The following is an 18,552-nucleotide window of genomic DNA, read 5'->3' on the forward strand; positions in this document are numbered from 1 at the left end:
GCTAGCCATGTTCTAGGCGCAAGTATGGCCCCGTCTGAAAACGTTGCCTCTATAAACAGCTGCTGCTACTAAATGGTTCCTGTCGCTTGTATGTCTGCGTGGGCTCCTGGAAGGAGGAAAACCCGCAAGCTCATGGTTGCCACAGTTTACGTGCAAACAATGTTTTGCGTCCGCTAACGCTAGGCGTGCTGTCGGTCTTGACGTCACCAGTTGAACTCGCTAGTGCATGCAGGGAATCGTAGTCTTCTCTAAATGCTTGGTAGCTCCAGCTAAATATTCTCTTCAGTTTCAGCATCCATCAGCTGCAGCTCATCAGCTTCAGATACTAAATTATTCGTATCATTACAGCTCCAGGCTAGAGCACTGCTGGTCCGTAAGGTTATAGTATTGGGTCACATAGCTCACTGTATGTTCTAGTAGTGTTTCCGTAGCTGCTGCACTCGGCTTCAGTGCTGGTTTACAGCTCACGCTCAAGCTGCTACATGACTGTTGTAACATCATGTGCATATCCAGGATTTCTCCTTATCCGTGGTGCCGCTATCTTGGAGGCTAAAATGGGCACATTATGGTGCTAGTGGCTCTTGCTGCCGCTGCTTCAGTCAGATACTAATGTCTCCTATAGTTTCAGCTATTGGTAGCTCCACTCAACCTGCGGCGGCGTGCTAGCATAACTGCTAATAAGTACAGCTAAGGCTGATGCTTGTAAAAAGGCTGCATCATGTTTTCTTTCAGCTCATGCTAAAGCTAATACTTGTTGGTTGCTAACATTCTGTTTATTATTTCAGCAAGTTATTGTTTCTACTGCATGTCAAGCTGTTACCAGGGTGTTGAGTGTTTCTGCTAACATGTTGTCATTTCTGCTCCAGTATGGCAGCTCCAGGCTAAAGCGGCACAGGTTCAGCTAAATCACTTTTCTCAACAGCGTCTCGCTGCGGCGGCTATAAGGGGCGCGGCTAACACCAGGTCTACGTTGTATTTTTCAGGTTCCTAACCCTAACATTATGTTTATTTTTCAGGTTTCCTAACCCTAACATGAGGTTTATTTTTCAGCTCGTGCTGGAGCTGCTGCATAGCTGCTACTACAGCAGGTCGCCATAGCAGCATGGCGCTGCAGCTGCTGAGGTTTTCTGCTAACATATTTATCATTGCAGCTCCAGGCCGGAGCTGCGGCATGCCCCCTGCCACGGCATCAGGTTAGCATTGCAGCTTTATGCTAAAGCGGCTACATGTTCCACTAAATCGCGCTTTTCTTTATAGCTTCGGGCCACGGCTGCTACATGTTGCTGCTAACATCTTGTTTGTCCTTTCAGCTTCTTGCTGGAGCTGCTGCTAGCGGCTGCTACAGCATGTCATCATGGCAGCGTCGCGCTGCAGCGGCTGAGTGTTTTCTGCTAACATGTTTATCTTTATAGTTTCGTCCACTACTGTATAGTTCCATGAGACCAGTCGGGAGTCGGTTAGCACTGGAGAGGGCCAACTGCAGTTTCCGCTGCCTCTGCCGCTACCATGAGCTGCCAGCCTGCCCGCCCGCCCGCCTGCCTGCCCGCCCGCCTGCCTGCACGCGCCATATTCAGCAGACGGAAGTGGCCTGCCGCCAGCCCGCCTGCCTGCCTTCCCGCCTGCCTGCCTTCCCACCTGCCTGTCGGCCCTCCCGTCCGGCTGCCCGTCCACCCGCTACAGCATCAGTTAATGCTGTTGCTGCTGCTACCATGAGCATGAACCAGCGCTGCGTCGTGCTGGAAGCCGTGGTGCCGGCCCATCTTCCGGGGGCGCTGTCAGGCTGTGACCGTCGTCGCCACCGCCAGGTCGCAAGGGAACATGGGAAGCTGCGGTTTCGGCACCAGCGGTGGGAACTCCATTCCTCTCGCCGGCTGCAGCTTTCCCAGATGCGCTGAGGAGCCACACTCTAGCAGGTAAATGGCAACGCATTTGCTCGTTCGATTCCGTGAGCGTTCAGCCGCTCTCTAAGCTTGCTAATAATAGGCAATCATAGTTACATAGCAGCGACTTACTTGTACTGAATGTTGGGCTTTAGCCGCTCTCTAGGCTTGCATAGCTTGCCTTAAAAGGTCAAGTCGTGTATCTCGTGGAGATTCTTATTTGTGCAGCAGCAGACTCTGCAGCAGAGCGCTCTGTGGGCTGCGAAAATTTCTCGGTGATCCTAAAAGTCAGCGACCCTAGGCGTGGTTTCATTGTTATGGTCAGCTAAAGCTAAGATTGTATTTTCCGCAGCAAGCACATGCGGTCACCAAGGCCAGGCTTAAGATGTGACTAGCACATGGCCTCTGAAGACTGCAGCTCGCAGTCAAATCAGGGAAGGTACACCAGTGTCAGTCGCAGAACTAACTCTCCCTTCTGTCCTTTCATGTCCATGCTGAACACCGGGCTGTCTGCCCGACGTCCTCGTCACACGAACCCCGGAGAGAGCTGCCAGATTTGCGGCCCGATCCTGCACGCCCAGCTATCAAGCACACACAACACAGGACTGACCGAAGCGTGATGGTTCCAAGCTGGAGTTGGACGCGCTTCAGTTAACGCTTCTGCTGCTGATGCTAATAGTGCTGCAGGCACTATTAGCAGGGTTGTTCCATAGGGTTTCACTATGCTGCTTCTGCTGCGTTTACCAGGGGCATGTGCCCCCGATAGGTTGCGTGCTCAATTGCTGCTGCGTTTAATCGGGGCACCCGCCCCTGATAGGTTGCATGTTTACGTGCTGCTCTGTTGCGCTTCACAGGTCTTTAATTAGTGTTATTTCTAGTTGCTCATGTCCACTTTAGCATCGCTAAAAAGTTCACTAAGGCTACCTTTCTTATCATTGGTTGGCTTTAGGCAAGCTGCAAAATTTTAATACTTTTGGTACTGCCGCGTATTCCTTGCTTGCTCGTTCTAGTATACAATAGCGCTCTAGAGTTCAGAGTTAGTCAGTACATATTTCAATTGCTTCAGCTCAGCAGTAATCGCTAAAAGAAGTACGTCTCGCGGAGGGACAGAGCCCTTCGTTTTATGGCGTTCTCTTCTGCAAAGCAAGGTGTGTTGGGAAGGGGGAGAGTTTAATTAAATTAATAGGTTGCTGCACAAGCCAGGCTTCTTAAAGGAGCCGTTTTCTGAGTACTGGGGTGCATAGCAATGTACGCTATAGTTGTCAGTTTGCTATAGTTGTCAGTTTAGTTATTTCGCGCTTCTGTTCACAAAGCTGTGTTCAGGCTGTTAGGACCGCGGAAGCTAAGCCATCTTCACCGATCGGTTAAGACTGCTCATGGATTCGGAAGCATTGCGTGTTTTGGGGGGTTAGGACGCCGTCCTTCCTTCTTTGGGGGTCTCGGATCATGGACCGCGGAGAGCTTCAGTCACGTATAGATGATTATAGCTTAATCATTTATCGTGGACGCGGCACATGATCCGTTAGCCGAATCCATCGCCAATCTTGATGCTCCGCATGTAGTCTAGTTTATGCTGTATATTCATGCTGCTGCTTAGGCTATAGGATGCTACCGTATTGCTATATATATTGCGCATATGTCTCTGCTGCTTGCTATATTGTATGCTTCCATTCTTGTCAATAAAGTCTATTCAACCTTAATGATCTTGCCCCGTGAAATTAGGCGCAGGAAGAATGACGTAGCCAGTTCGGGGGGTGAGATTTAAGAGGTTGGCGCGCGCCCCCAGGTGGGCGGAGTATTATATTCCGCCCCCCAACACTCAGAGTATATCTAGGGTGTCTAACCCTACAGTGCTTCAGTTGCTAAACTCAGCGCCCCACCTCCTTCCCCAACTCCACCTCAGGATTAGGCTATCCCCTTGCTGGGGGTCTCGGATCATGGACCGCGGAGAGCTTCAGTCACGTATAGATGATTATAGCTTAATCATTTATCGTGGACGCGGCACATGATCCGTTAGCCGAATCCATCGCCAATCTTGATGCTCCGCATGTAGTCTAGTTTATGCTGTATATTCATGCTGCTGCTTAGGCTATAGGATGCTACCGTATTGCTATATATATTGCGCATATGTCTCTGCTGCTTGCTATATTGTATGCTTCCATTCTTGTCAATAAAGTCTATTCAACCTTAATGATCTTGCCCCGTGAAATTAGGCGCAGGAAGAATGACGTAGCCAGTTCGGGGGGTGAGATTTAAGAGGTTGGCGCGCGCCCCCAGGTGGGCGGAGTATTATATTCCGCCCCCCAACACTCAGAGTATATCTAGGGTGTCTAACCCTACAGTGCTTCAGTTGCTAAACTCAGCGCCCCACCTCCTTCCCCAACTCCACCTCAGGATTAGGCTATCCCCTTGCTGGGGGTCTCGGATCATGGACCGCGGAGAGCTTCAGTCACGTATAGATGATTATAGCTTAATCATTTATCGTGGACGCGGCACATGATCCGTTAGCCGAATCCATCGCCAATCTTGATGCTCCGCATGTAGTCTAGTTTATGCTGTATATTCATGCTGCTGCTTAGGCTATAGGATGCTACCGTATTGCTATATATATTGCGCATATGTCTCTGCTGCTTGCTATATTGTATGCTTCCATTCTTGTCAATAAAGTCTATTCAACCTTAATGATCTTGCCCCGTGAAATGTAAAAAAGGAGAAAAAGCTTTCTACCACACAAAGATTTGGAGGACCCCCTGTACCCTGAGGACCCCCTAGTGGTCCCGGAACCCAGGGCTGTTGAAGACCCTTGTTTTATATTGTGATGTCAAGTGAAGCATGACCAAAAGCTTCACTTTTCTGTTGTGCAAAGATTAACTAAAAACAGCTTCACTTTGCTGGAAAAAGATTCTCGGACGACAGTGTGTTGTCGGTGTTTCTCAAACTTTCACATTTCAAGGTCTCCCCTTAACTCTGACTGTGTACAAATGGAGCCAAATGGACCCGTTAGGGTCCATTTGGTTACATTTGTACACAGTTAGAGTTACAAACTTTTATGGGTCAAATTTAGATCCCATTAAAGGAACCCACAGAGTCCCTGGAATCTACTTTGAGGACAACTGGTCTATAATATAGCAACCACACTGTTATTGAAGGGGAGAAATGATCGACCAAACTGAAGTTTCAATATTTTGGAGTTGAGACAGACACACTGAGCACTGACAGACAGCTGGATACATAGACACTAGACAGACTGTACAAACTGGTTTATTATTAAAGCTAGCAGCCAGCAGCTGTTTCTGAATTGCAGTGTGATAAATAGTCATAAATAGTCAATGATGCTATAAAACAACACACAGAATGGACGGGTCACAGTTCATGGTGGTCCAGGTAGTATTGAATCCGTTCACTTTTTTCGATCTTCAAGATCTTCAATAACCACAAATGTCTTAAAAAATCTCCATTCATTTAAAAACTAAGCAGTCACATGTATTCAATCAATCAATCAATCAATAAATGCAATCATATTCCCAAATGTTGCATTCTGGGTGTTGACCAGTGGTTCAGGTCCCCACATGATTGGGGGCAGGGGGTGTCCCCAGATTACAATATACATTTAAGGACTTTTAAGACCTTTTAAATACTCCCATTTTTTCTTTTATGAAAAAAAGAAAGAGGCAACCATTTTGAAAATAGCTGATCTACAAGCTCACAAAGCCTCGCTTTGCAAGGCTTTGTGAGCTTGTAGATCTGCTATTTTCAAAAATATTCATGGGACAGAGTCAAACTAAATGTAATACTATGTAAATGTAGTACTAGTACAAATCCAAGCGCGCAGGGTGGGCAGTCCCAGGTTCAAATATGATTATTTTGGGCAGTCCTCAATTCAAACATGATGAAACATGAAAGCCTGAAAAGGTTGAGAAAAGCGCTTCTCTAGCTGGTGGGCCGACTTAAAACTATAAACTATATATGCATGGCATGGGAGCTCTGAAGACGCAGAGCACTGCGGGGCGGCCTTCATCCAAACCCAGCCTTTTTTTGAAGACGTGGGCTGTCCAGACTTCAAAAAGAAATTAAATCCCTTTCGCTTTTATGAAATAAACCTCAAGGGCATGAAGAAAGACCCCGTGTTTCACACACCAAAGACTGTATACTAGGGGTGTAACGATATAGTAACTGAATCGAAAAATCGATTTAATTTGCAATGATCTACTGTATCGTTCGCAAAAGCAAAACATCGTACCGTTTTGGCTTTGTATCGTATCGTTTTAAATCGGTATCGAATTGTTTTGCAATGCAAATAATTGATTGTATGGAAATTAAGTGTTTGTGCCTCTGCAATTTTATGAGGGAAAATGAAAAAGAGGGGTCTAATTACTTTTCCATTCCATATAGCTACTCTTGGTCTATCGATAATTGTGTGTAATCTCTGTGTTCATATCATGGTGGGTTTGTCCATATGTGTTGAAATATAATGTCCATGTATTTGCTAGAGAATCACAGAGTTTGCTTCCATAACAATAGATTTTTTTATGTTTTACACAGATTTAATGTCTTTGCTAAATAGTTACTATATCGATTTTAAATCATTGAATCGAATCGTATCGTATCGCCATGAATGAACGAATATCGTCCATGTATCGTATCGTGATGCGTATCATATCGCTGTTAAATGTATAGTTACACCCCTACTGTTTACTGCAGGCTACTGTATGTTTAATGTGCGAGGTTGTTGTTTACAGACAGTGAAAATCTGACTGAAATCATGTACTGTCTGTTGCTACAGGGTTCATGTGGTTAAGCCATGGTTGCACACTGCTGCGTTTTTTCATTTTGGAAATCTGAAATCCACAAAACCGTTTTTCAGAGAGATTAACCTGATTAACCTGCCCTACTTTTACCATCTGGATTCGCGTGGGTAAAACCGATGTAAGGGGCGGGCTATTTTTTCAAGTTCTTTAGCAGGTGATTGGATGGGGCCGTCTGTCTATCACAGTCTGGGAGTGCCAACTCCAACCACTCAACATTTCTGTTGGCTCAGAGCCGCTCAGAGCCCACCTGTAGCTGCCGCTGATTGGTCCGGACTGGGACTTTACGGCATTATCCACTGTCTTTGAACAGTCCCAGATGTTTGCGCATGGCGGTACGCACTGCTGCCATCATCTGGCGGAGTCAGGTTAGAGAGAGATAGGAGAGAGAGAGGAGAGCAAGGGACCCAGTGGCGACAGCTGCGAAAATCGGGAAATAAATCAACCCTGGTCCGAAAATAAATATGAAACGGGTGTCAGTGTGCAAATGTGATTGACATAACTTAAGGTTGATTTTTTTATTTACGCGCTCCGAAATTCGCTCCAATATTCGGCCCAAAAAACAGCAGTGTGCAAAGACCTTTAGAACAGGTTCAGAAACGTTTTTCCGCCATTTTATGGGGAAAACTTTTTGGCACCCCAAACACTTGAATTACTGCGCAATTTCAAAGTTTAAATAAAGCATATTTATGAATACATTGGTCGGCTCGAATGGGAATATTTACTAGAAAATACATTCACAACGCTGTGATTTATTCGGTTTCACTGTTCTTATCAACGTGGTAAAAGCTACCGAAAAGTGTTTCACATTTGTAAATGGAAGCAAAATAGCCTATATGCATTGTCAAAACCTAAATATTTTTTTTAAACCAAAACAAATAAAACGCATTCACAGGCTATAAGCTTTTAAAAAAATATATATAACACTGACTTAATTGGAAAGATAGACCTTTCATTTTTTCCAACAAAAGATGTGCAACCTCACCTTCCACATCCCCCTTAACAGCTCATCTGCACTGCCCGCGATGCGACGCGACATGAGCGATGAAATCTCATTAAAATACATTTGTTTCAATGAGGGCGTCCTGACCTACCGCGAGCGACAACGCGTCGTGCCGCGAACGTCGTCCACCCCTCCTGTTTTTGCTCGCGGAGCCTATTTGAGCGATGTTTTGCGGCGACGTCCATAGAGGTAAATGGCCATGTCCCGCCCCCCAAACACTTTATATTATTATTAATTTATTTGATTGGTTCAGGCTACAACGCAATGCAATGGCCGACGCTCCATATGCGGACGGTATTTCGCGGGACATCGCGTTGTGTCGCTCGCTCACTTGCAGTGTGGATGAGGTGTAAGACCCCCGGGTAGGCGGTCTCAGATGAAGTCCTTGGAGAGCGACTCTCCGAAGTTGGGCGCGGCGGCCAGGATGGCGATGGTGCAGACGATGTTGAACACGCCGAAGCCCAGCAGGCAGAGGCGGTCCAGCACGGCCGCCGCGAAGCGCCAGTCCTCCTCCACACTCAGCCGCCGCTCCTGCTCCCGCGCGCGCTCCACCATGTAGCGCACCTCCTCCAGCAGCGCCTTCATCTGCATCTCCTCCGCCCCGGGGCTCTCCTGGAGGTAGAGGGGTGGGCCATATGAAAAAAAAAAAAATAGAATATCACGATATACTTCCAAGCTCTATCATGATACACAATCTTATCACGATTCTTTTTCATGTTGATTTTTATGGTTCTTTTTCAAGTTACTTAACAGTAGAACTACCTACAAGGTAACAAAAACGTAAAAAAAAAAAAAAAAGTAAAAAAGGAGTAACAGACCATTTAGACCAGTGGTCCTCAAAGTGGGGTCCAGGGACTAAATTGACCCTTACAAGTCCAAATGGACCCTTCCGAGTTAAAGTTATACCATGTAACTTTTTTTATAAAACAAATCTTAAAATTGTCCTAACTGTTAAATCGCTAACGTTTTAGATCCCCCACTCTGTTATTTTCAGCTTCTGAAGCCTTCTCTTTATATGTTTTCTATGAGTTGTGAGGGGGGGAGAATTTCCCGGCAAAATGATGTCATCTCCCACATGATACACTACCGGCCAATCACAGCGCCGATCATACACCACCGGCCAATCACAGCGAGTCTTGCTGTCTCTAAAGGAAGTAGCTTCCCTCAGCAACTGTGTTTACATTGGTGAAGGAATCTTGCTTGCTACTCCCTCAATCCTGGTCTAAAAATGATGGGAGACGGCTCTACGGAATCGTATCGGCGAGGCGGAGGTGCTCGCGACGGCCGCGGGGGTCCGCGCGCGGCGACTCCGGCCGAAAAAAGCAATACCGCTACTGACCACTAGTTGAGCAGCTTCCACAGTACAGCTTTAAGGGGAGACGTTGACATTTTAAAGTTTGAGAACTACTGATTTGGACCAAAATGCAGGTTTAAATGAATTCTGTGACGCATGTATTAACAATTCAACAGGATTTTTCAGAAGGATCCCTCATTGTATCACGATCAGAGATTACGTTAGACCGGAAATTGCCGGATTTGACCGATTTATAATGACAAAGACCGGAAAATATAAACCTCATCGGACATAAGGACCGATTGAAAATGACACGGCAGTTCACCGCAAATCTCTCTCTCTCTCTCTCTCTCTCTCTTTCTCAATGTCTCTCTCTCTCACTCTCTCTCACATGCACGTCTGGTTGCACAAACACACACGGGTTAAGCTACACTTTTTCCTGTTAATAATAACCTGTGTGAAATAAGCTGCATTGGGAGGTAAACGGGAGACACTTTATTGTGAAGGTAAGACAGGAAATGATAGTTGTTGCTGGGTAGGCCTAGTTGTCGGTTTGTTATGTTGTCGCTATGCTCTCTATGAGCTGCCTTGGTTTTGGAATATGAGCGCGCAGTTTAAGTTATAGTACATGAATGGACAGTCAAAAATAAGTTGTATTATCAGAACTGTTTAGCCTAAACATTAATTTGCGAACGGGGCGCTGGGGGAGAGAGAAGACAGCAGTCCATTTCAGCGTCATTTTGCAATGCGCACTGTGAACCCATGGGAATTATTGAAGGCACGCAGGACAACTACAACCCATATAAAACAAACTTTATACACTCGATTGAAGTTCTTTATGAGGAGATGTTATGGAAACTGTACAAGATCACCACCAAAGCCTTTTCAACCTTCCCAAAGTTGCATAACAGAGATGCAGGATGATCGTGACCACTCGACCATACTAGTGAGTAGTCTATAATTGATTCCTTTCTGGCCAGATTAATCTATCAACCTATGAAACATTGCGCAGACCCCACTTTCAGACTATTTCTCATTATTCTGTACATTATTATGTGTTGGCCTGAAATATGATGCAGAACAGAAACAACTTGTTATGAAACCATGCAGTATCTGTGCAAACACACAGCCTGCGTGAGTCGTCCAATATAATTAATTTCCTTATGCAAGATGATCGATCATCATCAAAACATACAGCTTCGGAAGCTGTATGTTTTTTGTACAGCCTACTACTCCTTTACATTCAATTAGTTCAGTCCCAACTATACAGCAGGACTTAAACTGTTGTTATTGGCTATGTTTTTGCACCTGCTTGTCATCCATGCATTAAAATTATTATGTCCGGTATTTTTATCAGATGTCCGATAAATTTTAATCATGCCGGTCACGGTGACCGGCTGTTAAAAATCCTAGCGCAACCTCTGATCACGATATATACGATATCTCTGAAAAGACATATCGTGGAGACATTGTATTGTCTCAACCAGGCCTGTAATTTTGTCATTTTAGGGGCGTGGCCACTTGACCTTTGGTGTTGTCCATTTTTTGAGGGCACAAAGGCCAAATGCCAGGGAAGGAAGGACATCAAAAAATATATATATTTTAGTCCATTGAAACAATTTGTTGAATTTAAGGGTTAGGGATGATAACCTAATCTGCAGTGAAATAGATAAATTATGGTATTTACAATGTGATCCATGCTCAGCCCTGCACCAATTAAAATATTGACCTGAAAGAGACAGAGGCGAAAGTGGTACAGTCAACTGGGGCATGAAGGCCACTGTGGCCTCAGTCAGGTGATGCCATTGGTTTGAGGGGCACAAGGCCAAACTGAGGGGCAACGACGGCCATGGCCTTCGTGGCCTCCATGAAATTCCTGCCCTGGTCTCAGCGATATGTATATCATCATATCGCCCACCCCTACCTGGAGGAGGCCGCCACCGTCCCCGGCAGTGGCCGGCACCGGACCACCACCAACGCCCGCCTCTGTCGCTGGTGCTCCCAGCACCCCTTGCTCTTCGGGGGAGGCGGCGCGGGCGGCCGAGTTCGGCGGGTGGAGGTCGGGAGGGGAGAGGGGAGTCGGAGGAGGACTTCTGACGGAGGAGGAGGAGTAGGAGGTGACGGCGGCGGGGAGGCTCTTGGCGGCGGGGTTGTGGCTCCTCCACCCGTCGCCCTGGCAGGACGTGGGGAGGTGGCCGTTGAGCTGCGGCGGCTCCTGTTGGAGGAGGTGGTCGTGGTGGTGTTGGTGGAGGTTGTTGCCGGGGGGGCGTAGCTGGGGCAGGAGGCTCAGGGAGGAGGTGGTGTTGACGATGGAGGAGGCGTTGGTGGTGTCGCGGGAGGAGGAGGAGGCGGGGGAGACCACGTGCGGGGCCCCGCCGGCGCCTCCCCCCGGCGGGGCGTCCGAGGCAGGGGGCCGCGGCCGGTCGGGCCGCTTCATGCGGAGGAAGAGGGGGACCCAGTGGAGGAGGACCAGCTGGACCTGGCGCGCACGCACACACACACACACGCACACACGCACGCACGCGCGCACACGCACACACGCACGCACGCACGCACGCACACACGCACGCACGCACGCACGCACGCACGCACGCGCGCGCACGCACGCACGCACGCACGCACGCACGCACGCACGCACACACACACACACACACACACACACACACACACACACACACACGTTTGTATTATTAATACATGTGAGGACATTGGAAGTTTAGGACAGCAATGTTACTAATACGTTTTTTTGCCATTTCCACAAGGTGTTTTTTCCTCGGCTAAAAGTCTTCAAAGCGGTCTAGTTGTACATATTTTGGCTCCCGGTGAGCAGATAATAACACATGGACACGTGTGTGTGTGTGTGTGTGTGTGTGTATGTAACGAGAAAAAATAAGGGCATTTTCAGTTAACGAAAATATATATATATATTTCTAATTTTAGTTAGTTTAGTTTCTGTTAGTTTTCATCAACTATAACAACCTTGAACCCAATACAGACCATTATGAAACAATAATTTCTCTTCACGACCATGGTGTCTATTTCTAATATTCTACTAGTGGGGACATTTAAGGCCCCATTTACACTGGCAGCCAAATCCAGCCTGAATCAGATCTGTGTCACATCCAGATTGCAATCTCATTTGTTCCATGTGACCATGTGACCATTTAAACCAATCACATTCCAATCTGGATGTGACACAGATCAAGGTAAATAGGAGGTAAAGACACCAACGTCATTTTTGCTATGTCGCAATTCCAACCGGCAGATTGGTCGAACCATGGGTGCCAAACTGCAGCTGGAAGCTCAGTAGAATGCACTGGAGTCAGTGGAAGTTTGGTAGAATGTACTGGAGTCAGTGGAAGTTTGGTAGAATGTACTGGAGTCAGTGGAAGTTTGGTAGAATGCACTGGAGTCAGTGGAAGTTTGGTAGAATGCACTGGAGTCAGTGGAAGACTGTGGAGCAGCCTAGGAGCAGCTCATGAATAAACACTGTTTCTGAACAATTGAGACCTTTATAGCAGGGGTTTTCAAAGTGGGTGACGGGGCACCCTGGGGTGCCGCGACGGCAGTCCTGGGGTGCCGCGAGATCATTTGATAATATTTGGAATTTATTTGGACACTTGAAAAAATATTTAGTATCATTCTAAACTTTATTTTCAGTCAGTTCTAACCAAAATGGCTATTATCTCAACGTTTTCCTCGCAACATAATCACTAAAATATTGTCACTGTCGGGCAGAAACCTTGTATCTCCAAGTTTGAAATGTGTACGTCTTTTGGTAAAGCAAAGCCCTGCTTCATCTTACAAGACTGTCGCACAAAACTAGTGATGCGAGGCGTTGTGTGCTTGTAGATGTGCTGTTTTCACTATAAGATCATTTAATGGATGAAAAAACGAACGGTTTTGGACATACAAGGTTTCCACCCGACAACGACGATATGCTATAAATATAAGGTGCTGGGAGTGAAAATTATAGGGGTGCCTTGGATTAAAACAAAGATGTATGGGGTGCCCTGAGACAAAAAAGTTTGGGAACACCTGCTTTATAGCATAGTCAGCTCAGGAAAATAAAAGAAGACATGTCACACACTTCTTTCTGCTGTGTTGATTTTCGATGTGTGCACTGTGTCATTTTATAGCAGTATCTAAAGAGCACAAAGTATGTTTCTAAACGTGCCAAGTATCGCGAGACTATCCACCGTTTCCTGTCTGGGAACCAAATCTTGCGAGACAGAAACGATTATTATTTACTGTTATTATTATTTCACTATGTACTGTGCACATCGAAAAGCAAGTGATTGCAAAAATACCTTTGATATGTTTTCTTTTATATTCCTGAACAGATTATATGACAAATGTCTCAGTCGTTCATAATTAATGTTTATTCCAGGTTTGTTCATGAGGTGACCTCAGCTGATCCAGCCGGCTCCATTCACTGTCACGTATTTCATCGCACTTCCGGTGCGAGTTCTGGCACCCATGGTGAGCGTCATGGCCGGACATGGCGCATACCCCGTTGTCACGTGATATCCCTTCCTTCCATACATTCCCTGGCACAGATCAGGCTGGATTTGGCAGCCAGTGTAAATGAGGCCTTAAGACACAGACACACACGTAAAGGTATGCACGTACACACCAGCTTACCCAGCGAGGAATGTTGCCAGAGTTCTGGTCGTGGTGGTGGAGTCCGAGGACGAAGACTGTAGCTACAACTGACATGGACACTATGATCATGGTGCTGGCAAAATACTGAGCTGGCAACACGGGAGAGGAGAGGAGAGGAGAGGAGAGGAGAGGAGGATTAGATACAAACATTAAATGCAAAAATGCTTTATCTGAATGTATCTACAGTTAAAAGCAATGATTGCACACCAGTAGGCCCCTAAATATTGGAAAAACAAGAAAACATTTGATCGAGTGTGTATGTATTTATGAGGACGGCCTCGACTAGTGCGGGCCTTAAGGGGAGACAATGCTCATTTCGTGCAAATCCACAGAAAACGCCCACAAAACTGTGAAACGTGATGACTCATCACTTTTCATCAGTAAACCATCATTTTCTGGGGCCATTTCTAGCCCAAGGAATGTTTTTGTGCAAAACAAATGCTTGCAATGGATTCAGAATCATGACAAACGTAAGCCATTTACCATGAGAGGGAGTGGGTTGTTGGCTGATTTACCACTTTTTCAGGGTTGTGCCACCAGCCTCCAGGCTGTTGTTGGCAGTGGTAAATCAGCCAACAACCCACGACCTCGAATGGTAAATTGCTTTTCTACCACTTTTTCCATATACATGAAAGAAAACACAGTTGTAACTTGCTAGGATCTTTAGTTACAATCATTAATTGTTTCAGAATACACATATACTTCCGCCACAGCATATAGTCCCAGATTGCAGCTAAAAGAGGTCCCTTTTAGTGCCACCACCAGATGGCGCCAACTCCTGCTGAGGTGCATGGATTTAGCTTCCATTACAGCTAGGCTAACGCTGCACAGTTTTTGGCTATTTTGCCGCAAATAGAGGCTGGTCGCTTCCAGAAAAGCATAGATTCAGAGAAAAGGGGCTTTAAAGTTGGCGGATTGCATTGGATCCAATGGAATAGATCGGCGAAAAATGACGATAGTAACGTTAGTAAACGTAGGACGACCTCGGACCAGTGACACCTACGTTATCAATAATCAGCTCACGGTAAGGAACTACTCTGTTTTGGGTCGGGAAAGGTGTTCGACTCTGGTTGTTTGTGAGGCGCATTGATCTTGGAAATGTGCAACACATTTGCATCACAACGCATCCGGGGTCTTTGAGCCAACTCACTAGAGTTGTCTCATTTACCACTGTTTTAAACCAATCAGAATCCAGTATTTGAACATGTGATGTGACTAGAAAAAGTGGTTGAACCCTAGTTAGAACCCTCACATCCTACTTGAAGCAGATTTTTTCTGGGTATTGTGACACTTCCCGAAGTTCCTGTGTCTTGCAAAGTTTGCGAGTTTCTTCTGCCCTTGGCGTTAACTGAGCAGAAACCTGCGGAACACCAGCGGCTATACCCGCAACAGTAACCTGGCATTCTTAACTATAAACACCAGGAATGACATACCGGTAGGATCTGGACATTAAATCTACAATGCCTTCCAATCACATAATAACAGGCGCACTATTATTCTATGAGACGTCTAATGGTGAGTGAGGCCGTTAGATAAGCACGCAGCACTCTCTCTCTCTCTCTCTCTCTCTCTCTCTCTCTCTCTCTCTCTCATTCTGGTTCATGCTCTCTTTATCTATACATACTCCCCCCCCCCCCCCCCCCTCTCTCTGGCCAAGTGTGCTGCTATGGAGAGAGACGATACGAATCGATGAATGTGAGAGAGCGCACTTTCTCCCAAGCAGGGAGCCCATTAAGGACATGCATTATATTAGCCTATTATTGTTTATTAGTACTGCCGCGAGTGTACTCCTTTTGATTTGGTGAAGCGCCAGGGCCCTGGGGAGGCTTAATACGGCACTGGAAACCAGTAATTCTTCCGTCCAGCATAGCAGCAGAGTGACTATTGACACTGCAGCAATGGCTGCGCCCTAGGGCAGTGGTTCTCAACCTGTGGGTCGGGACCCAGGGGGGGTCCCCAAATTATTGTGGGGGGGTCCCCAGAACTTAATGTGCAACATTGTTTTCTCACTCAACAGTAAACAAACCGACATGAAGTTTAACCCTTAAGTTCTGTTCAGATTCACTACACCTTCGTTCTGTTCGGGTCATTTTGACCCGTGGGATATTTGGTTTAAATAAAACAACACTAATATAAATGTTAACTTAACAAATCATCATGATACATTGACTTTGACTCAATACCAAACAATTCATATCATATATATGGTAAATGTTTGCATTTCTGCTTTGCTATATCACATTAAACACTGAACGAGCTAGGCGTTTTTACTTATTTCGCTGGAATTCATGTAAAAAAACTACTTTATTTAATACTGGGCAATATTGCTCATGCTTATAGGAAAAAATGAAAATCAGACAGGGGGGCTTCGGAAGGGGGGTGTTAGAAGGGGGGGGGGGCTGTGTGTCTGTGTTTTGGCACAATACTGTGTATTTCTGTGCATAATTTTGTGCTTCCGGGTCAAAATGACCCGAACAGCACTTAAGGTTCAAAAAATATGAGGGGGGTGTAGCATGGGTGTAGTGCAAAAATATTTTTTTTACACGTTCATCTCAGAAGAATCTTTAACCCTTTAAGTGCCTATCCCGGACATGTTCGGGATATTCGGGATCAAAAACAATTTTTTATTTGCTATTTTACTTACCCCGAGCTGCTTGGAGCAACGTGGGTGGTCCCGGCTCGCCCAGCGCTCACCAACGAGAGACGCTAGATGCTCCGACGATTTATTCCATTGAAAATGGTTTAAAATAAAGTTTAGACCCCCCCCAATGTTCACCGAATGTTCATTGTAGGCGGCGCGACGTATTCCAGGGTGCCTATCCCGAACATGTCCGGGATATTTAATGAAATGAATTATTTTATCGGAGGCCTCAACGAAGCCCCGGTCTAGACGTCCATCCTTGGCCGGGACTTAGACTCGGCCATCCACGGGCCGTATTCGCGCTAACGGCCGAATCGCGCCGCCCACTCCAATAATAAATCACATCTTTAGACAGGATTTTCTCCGGATTGTGTCCCCAGACCCAAAGAGAAAGTTTTTTGCGGCTGAAATAGCTTTAGATCGGGCTTCTAAATGGGTTAGCATTTTGGCTACGTGTCAGCTAGCTTCCTCCTCTCGACACCCACAGCATTGACTGGAGTGAAAACACAAGCCAGTTGGGGGAGGGTCAACGAAAGCTATAAAGAAGGTCTATGGATACATTTCTGGCACTCTAGCACCCCTTGTGGCCGGATGGCACTGTATGAGTTAAGGCCAGTGAGTTTCAGGTGGAAAAATGTTTAACTTCTACCTTTTTTTTTCAAATGAAAATGTAAAACGGGTCAAAATGACCCGAACAGAACTTAAGGGTTAAGTTGTATAGAGGGTATCTGCACATTTCTCAAGTGACAATTTAAGGACTTGATCTATTCATTATTTCCAAACGATTTTTTTTATTGAACCTAGTATATGTGTACTTTAGCAACTTATGCAAAGAATGGATGTGAATTGGGCCGCTCCGCTTGCCGTCGTTCAGAGCATAGAAATGCATAATCTAGATCAGGTCCACAGAGAACAGCCAGGAAGTGAATTGGACATCATTGATTGTTTACGTGTGGTGGAGATTTGAAAGCAGCATTACGGGAGATGTTTTTTACCCCTCATCCGCTTACAGTCATCAGACAAGGTAAAAGAACGAGCGTTCGTATTGGCAACGAGCTAGGGTCAAAATTGGGGCGAACGGGGGACGTCCGAAGCAGTAAAGGAGTTAATAAAACCAGTAAGACTCCCTAATCGGGAGATAAGCGACCGTTGGTCGCTGATCCCTAACAGCATCCCTTTTATGCCCATATATGGAGATCACTAACAGCTAACAGAATCCCTTTTATGCCCATATATGGAGATCCCTAACAGAATCCCTTTTATGCCCATATATGGAGATCCCTAACAGAATCCCTTTTATGCCCATATATGGAGATCCCTAACAGAATCCCTTTTATGCCCAGTTGGTTGCTTGGGTAAAAAAACATGGTTGCTATGGTAAACAGTTGGTTGCTAGGGTAAACAGTTGGTTGCTAGGGTAAAACCATGGTTGCTAAGGTGGTTGCTAACGTACACTAACAGACCAGCAACAACAGACTGTTGCCACAGCAACGTACACAAAGGTTTGTGTACACATGTGGTGTGATGTCATACTGAAGATATATGACATCACACCGTACACAAACAAAGGTGTGACGTGTGACGGACGGACGGACGGACGGACGGACGGACGGACGGACGGACGGTGGAGGTTTTCATAGTAAACTGCTCCCTGACGGTCGCAATAAACATGCTCTGACAATGCACACGGCCATCTGAGCAGTTAACGTGTCGGCCTGCTGGCTGCACCATTTTCACTTGGGCCCAGATCCAGAAAAGAACCACTGGTCTATGGATTCAAACACCGCCATTGTCGGGGTGAAAACCTTGTATGTCCAAAACCGTTCGTTTTGCATTTATCATTTTCAAAATGCTTTATAGTGAAAACAGCCGATCAACAAGCACACAACGCCTCGCGCCGCGAGGCGTTTTGTGCTTGTAGATCGGCCGAGGCGTTGTGTGCTTGTAGATTGGCTGTTTTCACTACTTTTGTGCAACGGCCTTGTCTGACGAAGCAGCGCTTTACTTTGCGAAAGAACGTACAAATTTGAAACTTGGAGAGAACGACGATATGTTGTCCTGTCTTTTGTCTTAATTGATGTCTTGACCTCAGTTGTTTAGTATTCATTGCGGCCGTAATGAAGCATTGATTTTTCTCACATTATTGTATAAATCATTAGTTCATCATCAGTGTTGAACTAACGGCGCAACGCCACGCCAGCAGATTTTTAGCGGGGGTGCTGACTGCTGAGGGGGAACTTGACTAATAACCACCAATAATGCTG

At 46.0% G+C, this 18,552-nt stretch overlaps 1 protein-coding gene across 1 annotated transcript in view; it reads right to left on the minus strand.

Annotated features, from left to right (window-relative positions):
* Positions 1-8,060: 8,060 nt before the first annotated feature.
* LOC308296603 (neuronal acetylcholine receptor subunit alpha-7-like) overlaps positions 8,061-18,552 on the minus strand; it is a gene marked incomplete at both ends in the record, with an annotated part of 32,107 nt that continues 21,615 nt past the window's right edge. The window contains 3 exons of the mRNA XM_080739928.1: positions 8,061-8,300; positions 10,907-11,461; positions 13,627-13,736. Coding sequence (XP_080596054.1) covers positions 8,061-8,300; positions 10,907-11,461; positions 13,627-13,736 — 905 coding nt within the window. The remainder of the gene's footprint in view (positions 8,301-10,906; positions 11,462-13,626; positions 13,737-18,552) is intronic.

This window comes from Nannobrachium achirus (genome assembly GCF_963921795.1).
Source record: "Nannobrachium achirus genome assembly, chromosome: 2".
In the NCBI taxonomy this organism is placed as follows: Eukaryota; Metazoa; Chordata; class Actinopteri; order Myctophiformes; family Myctophidae; genus Nannobrachium; species Nannobrachium achirus.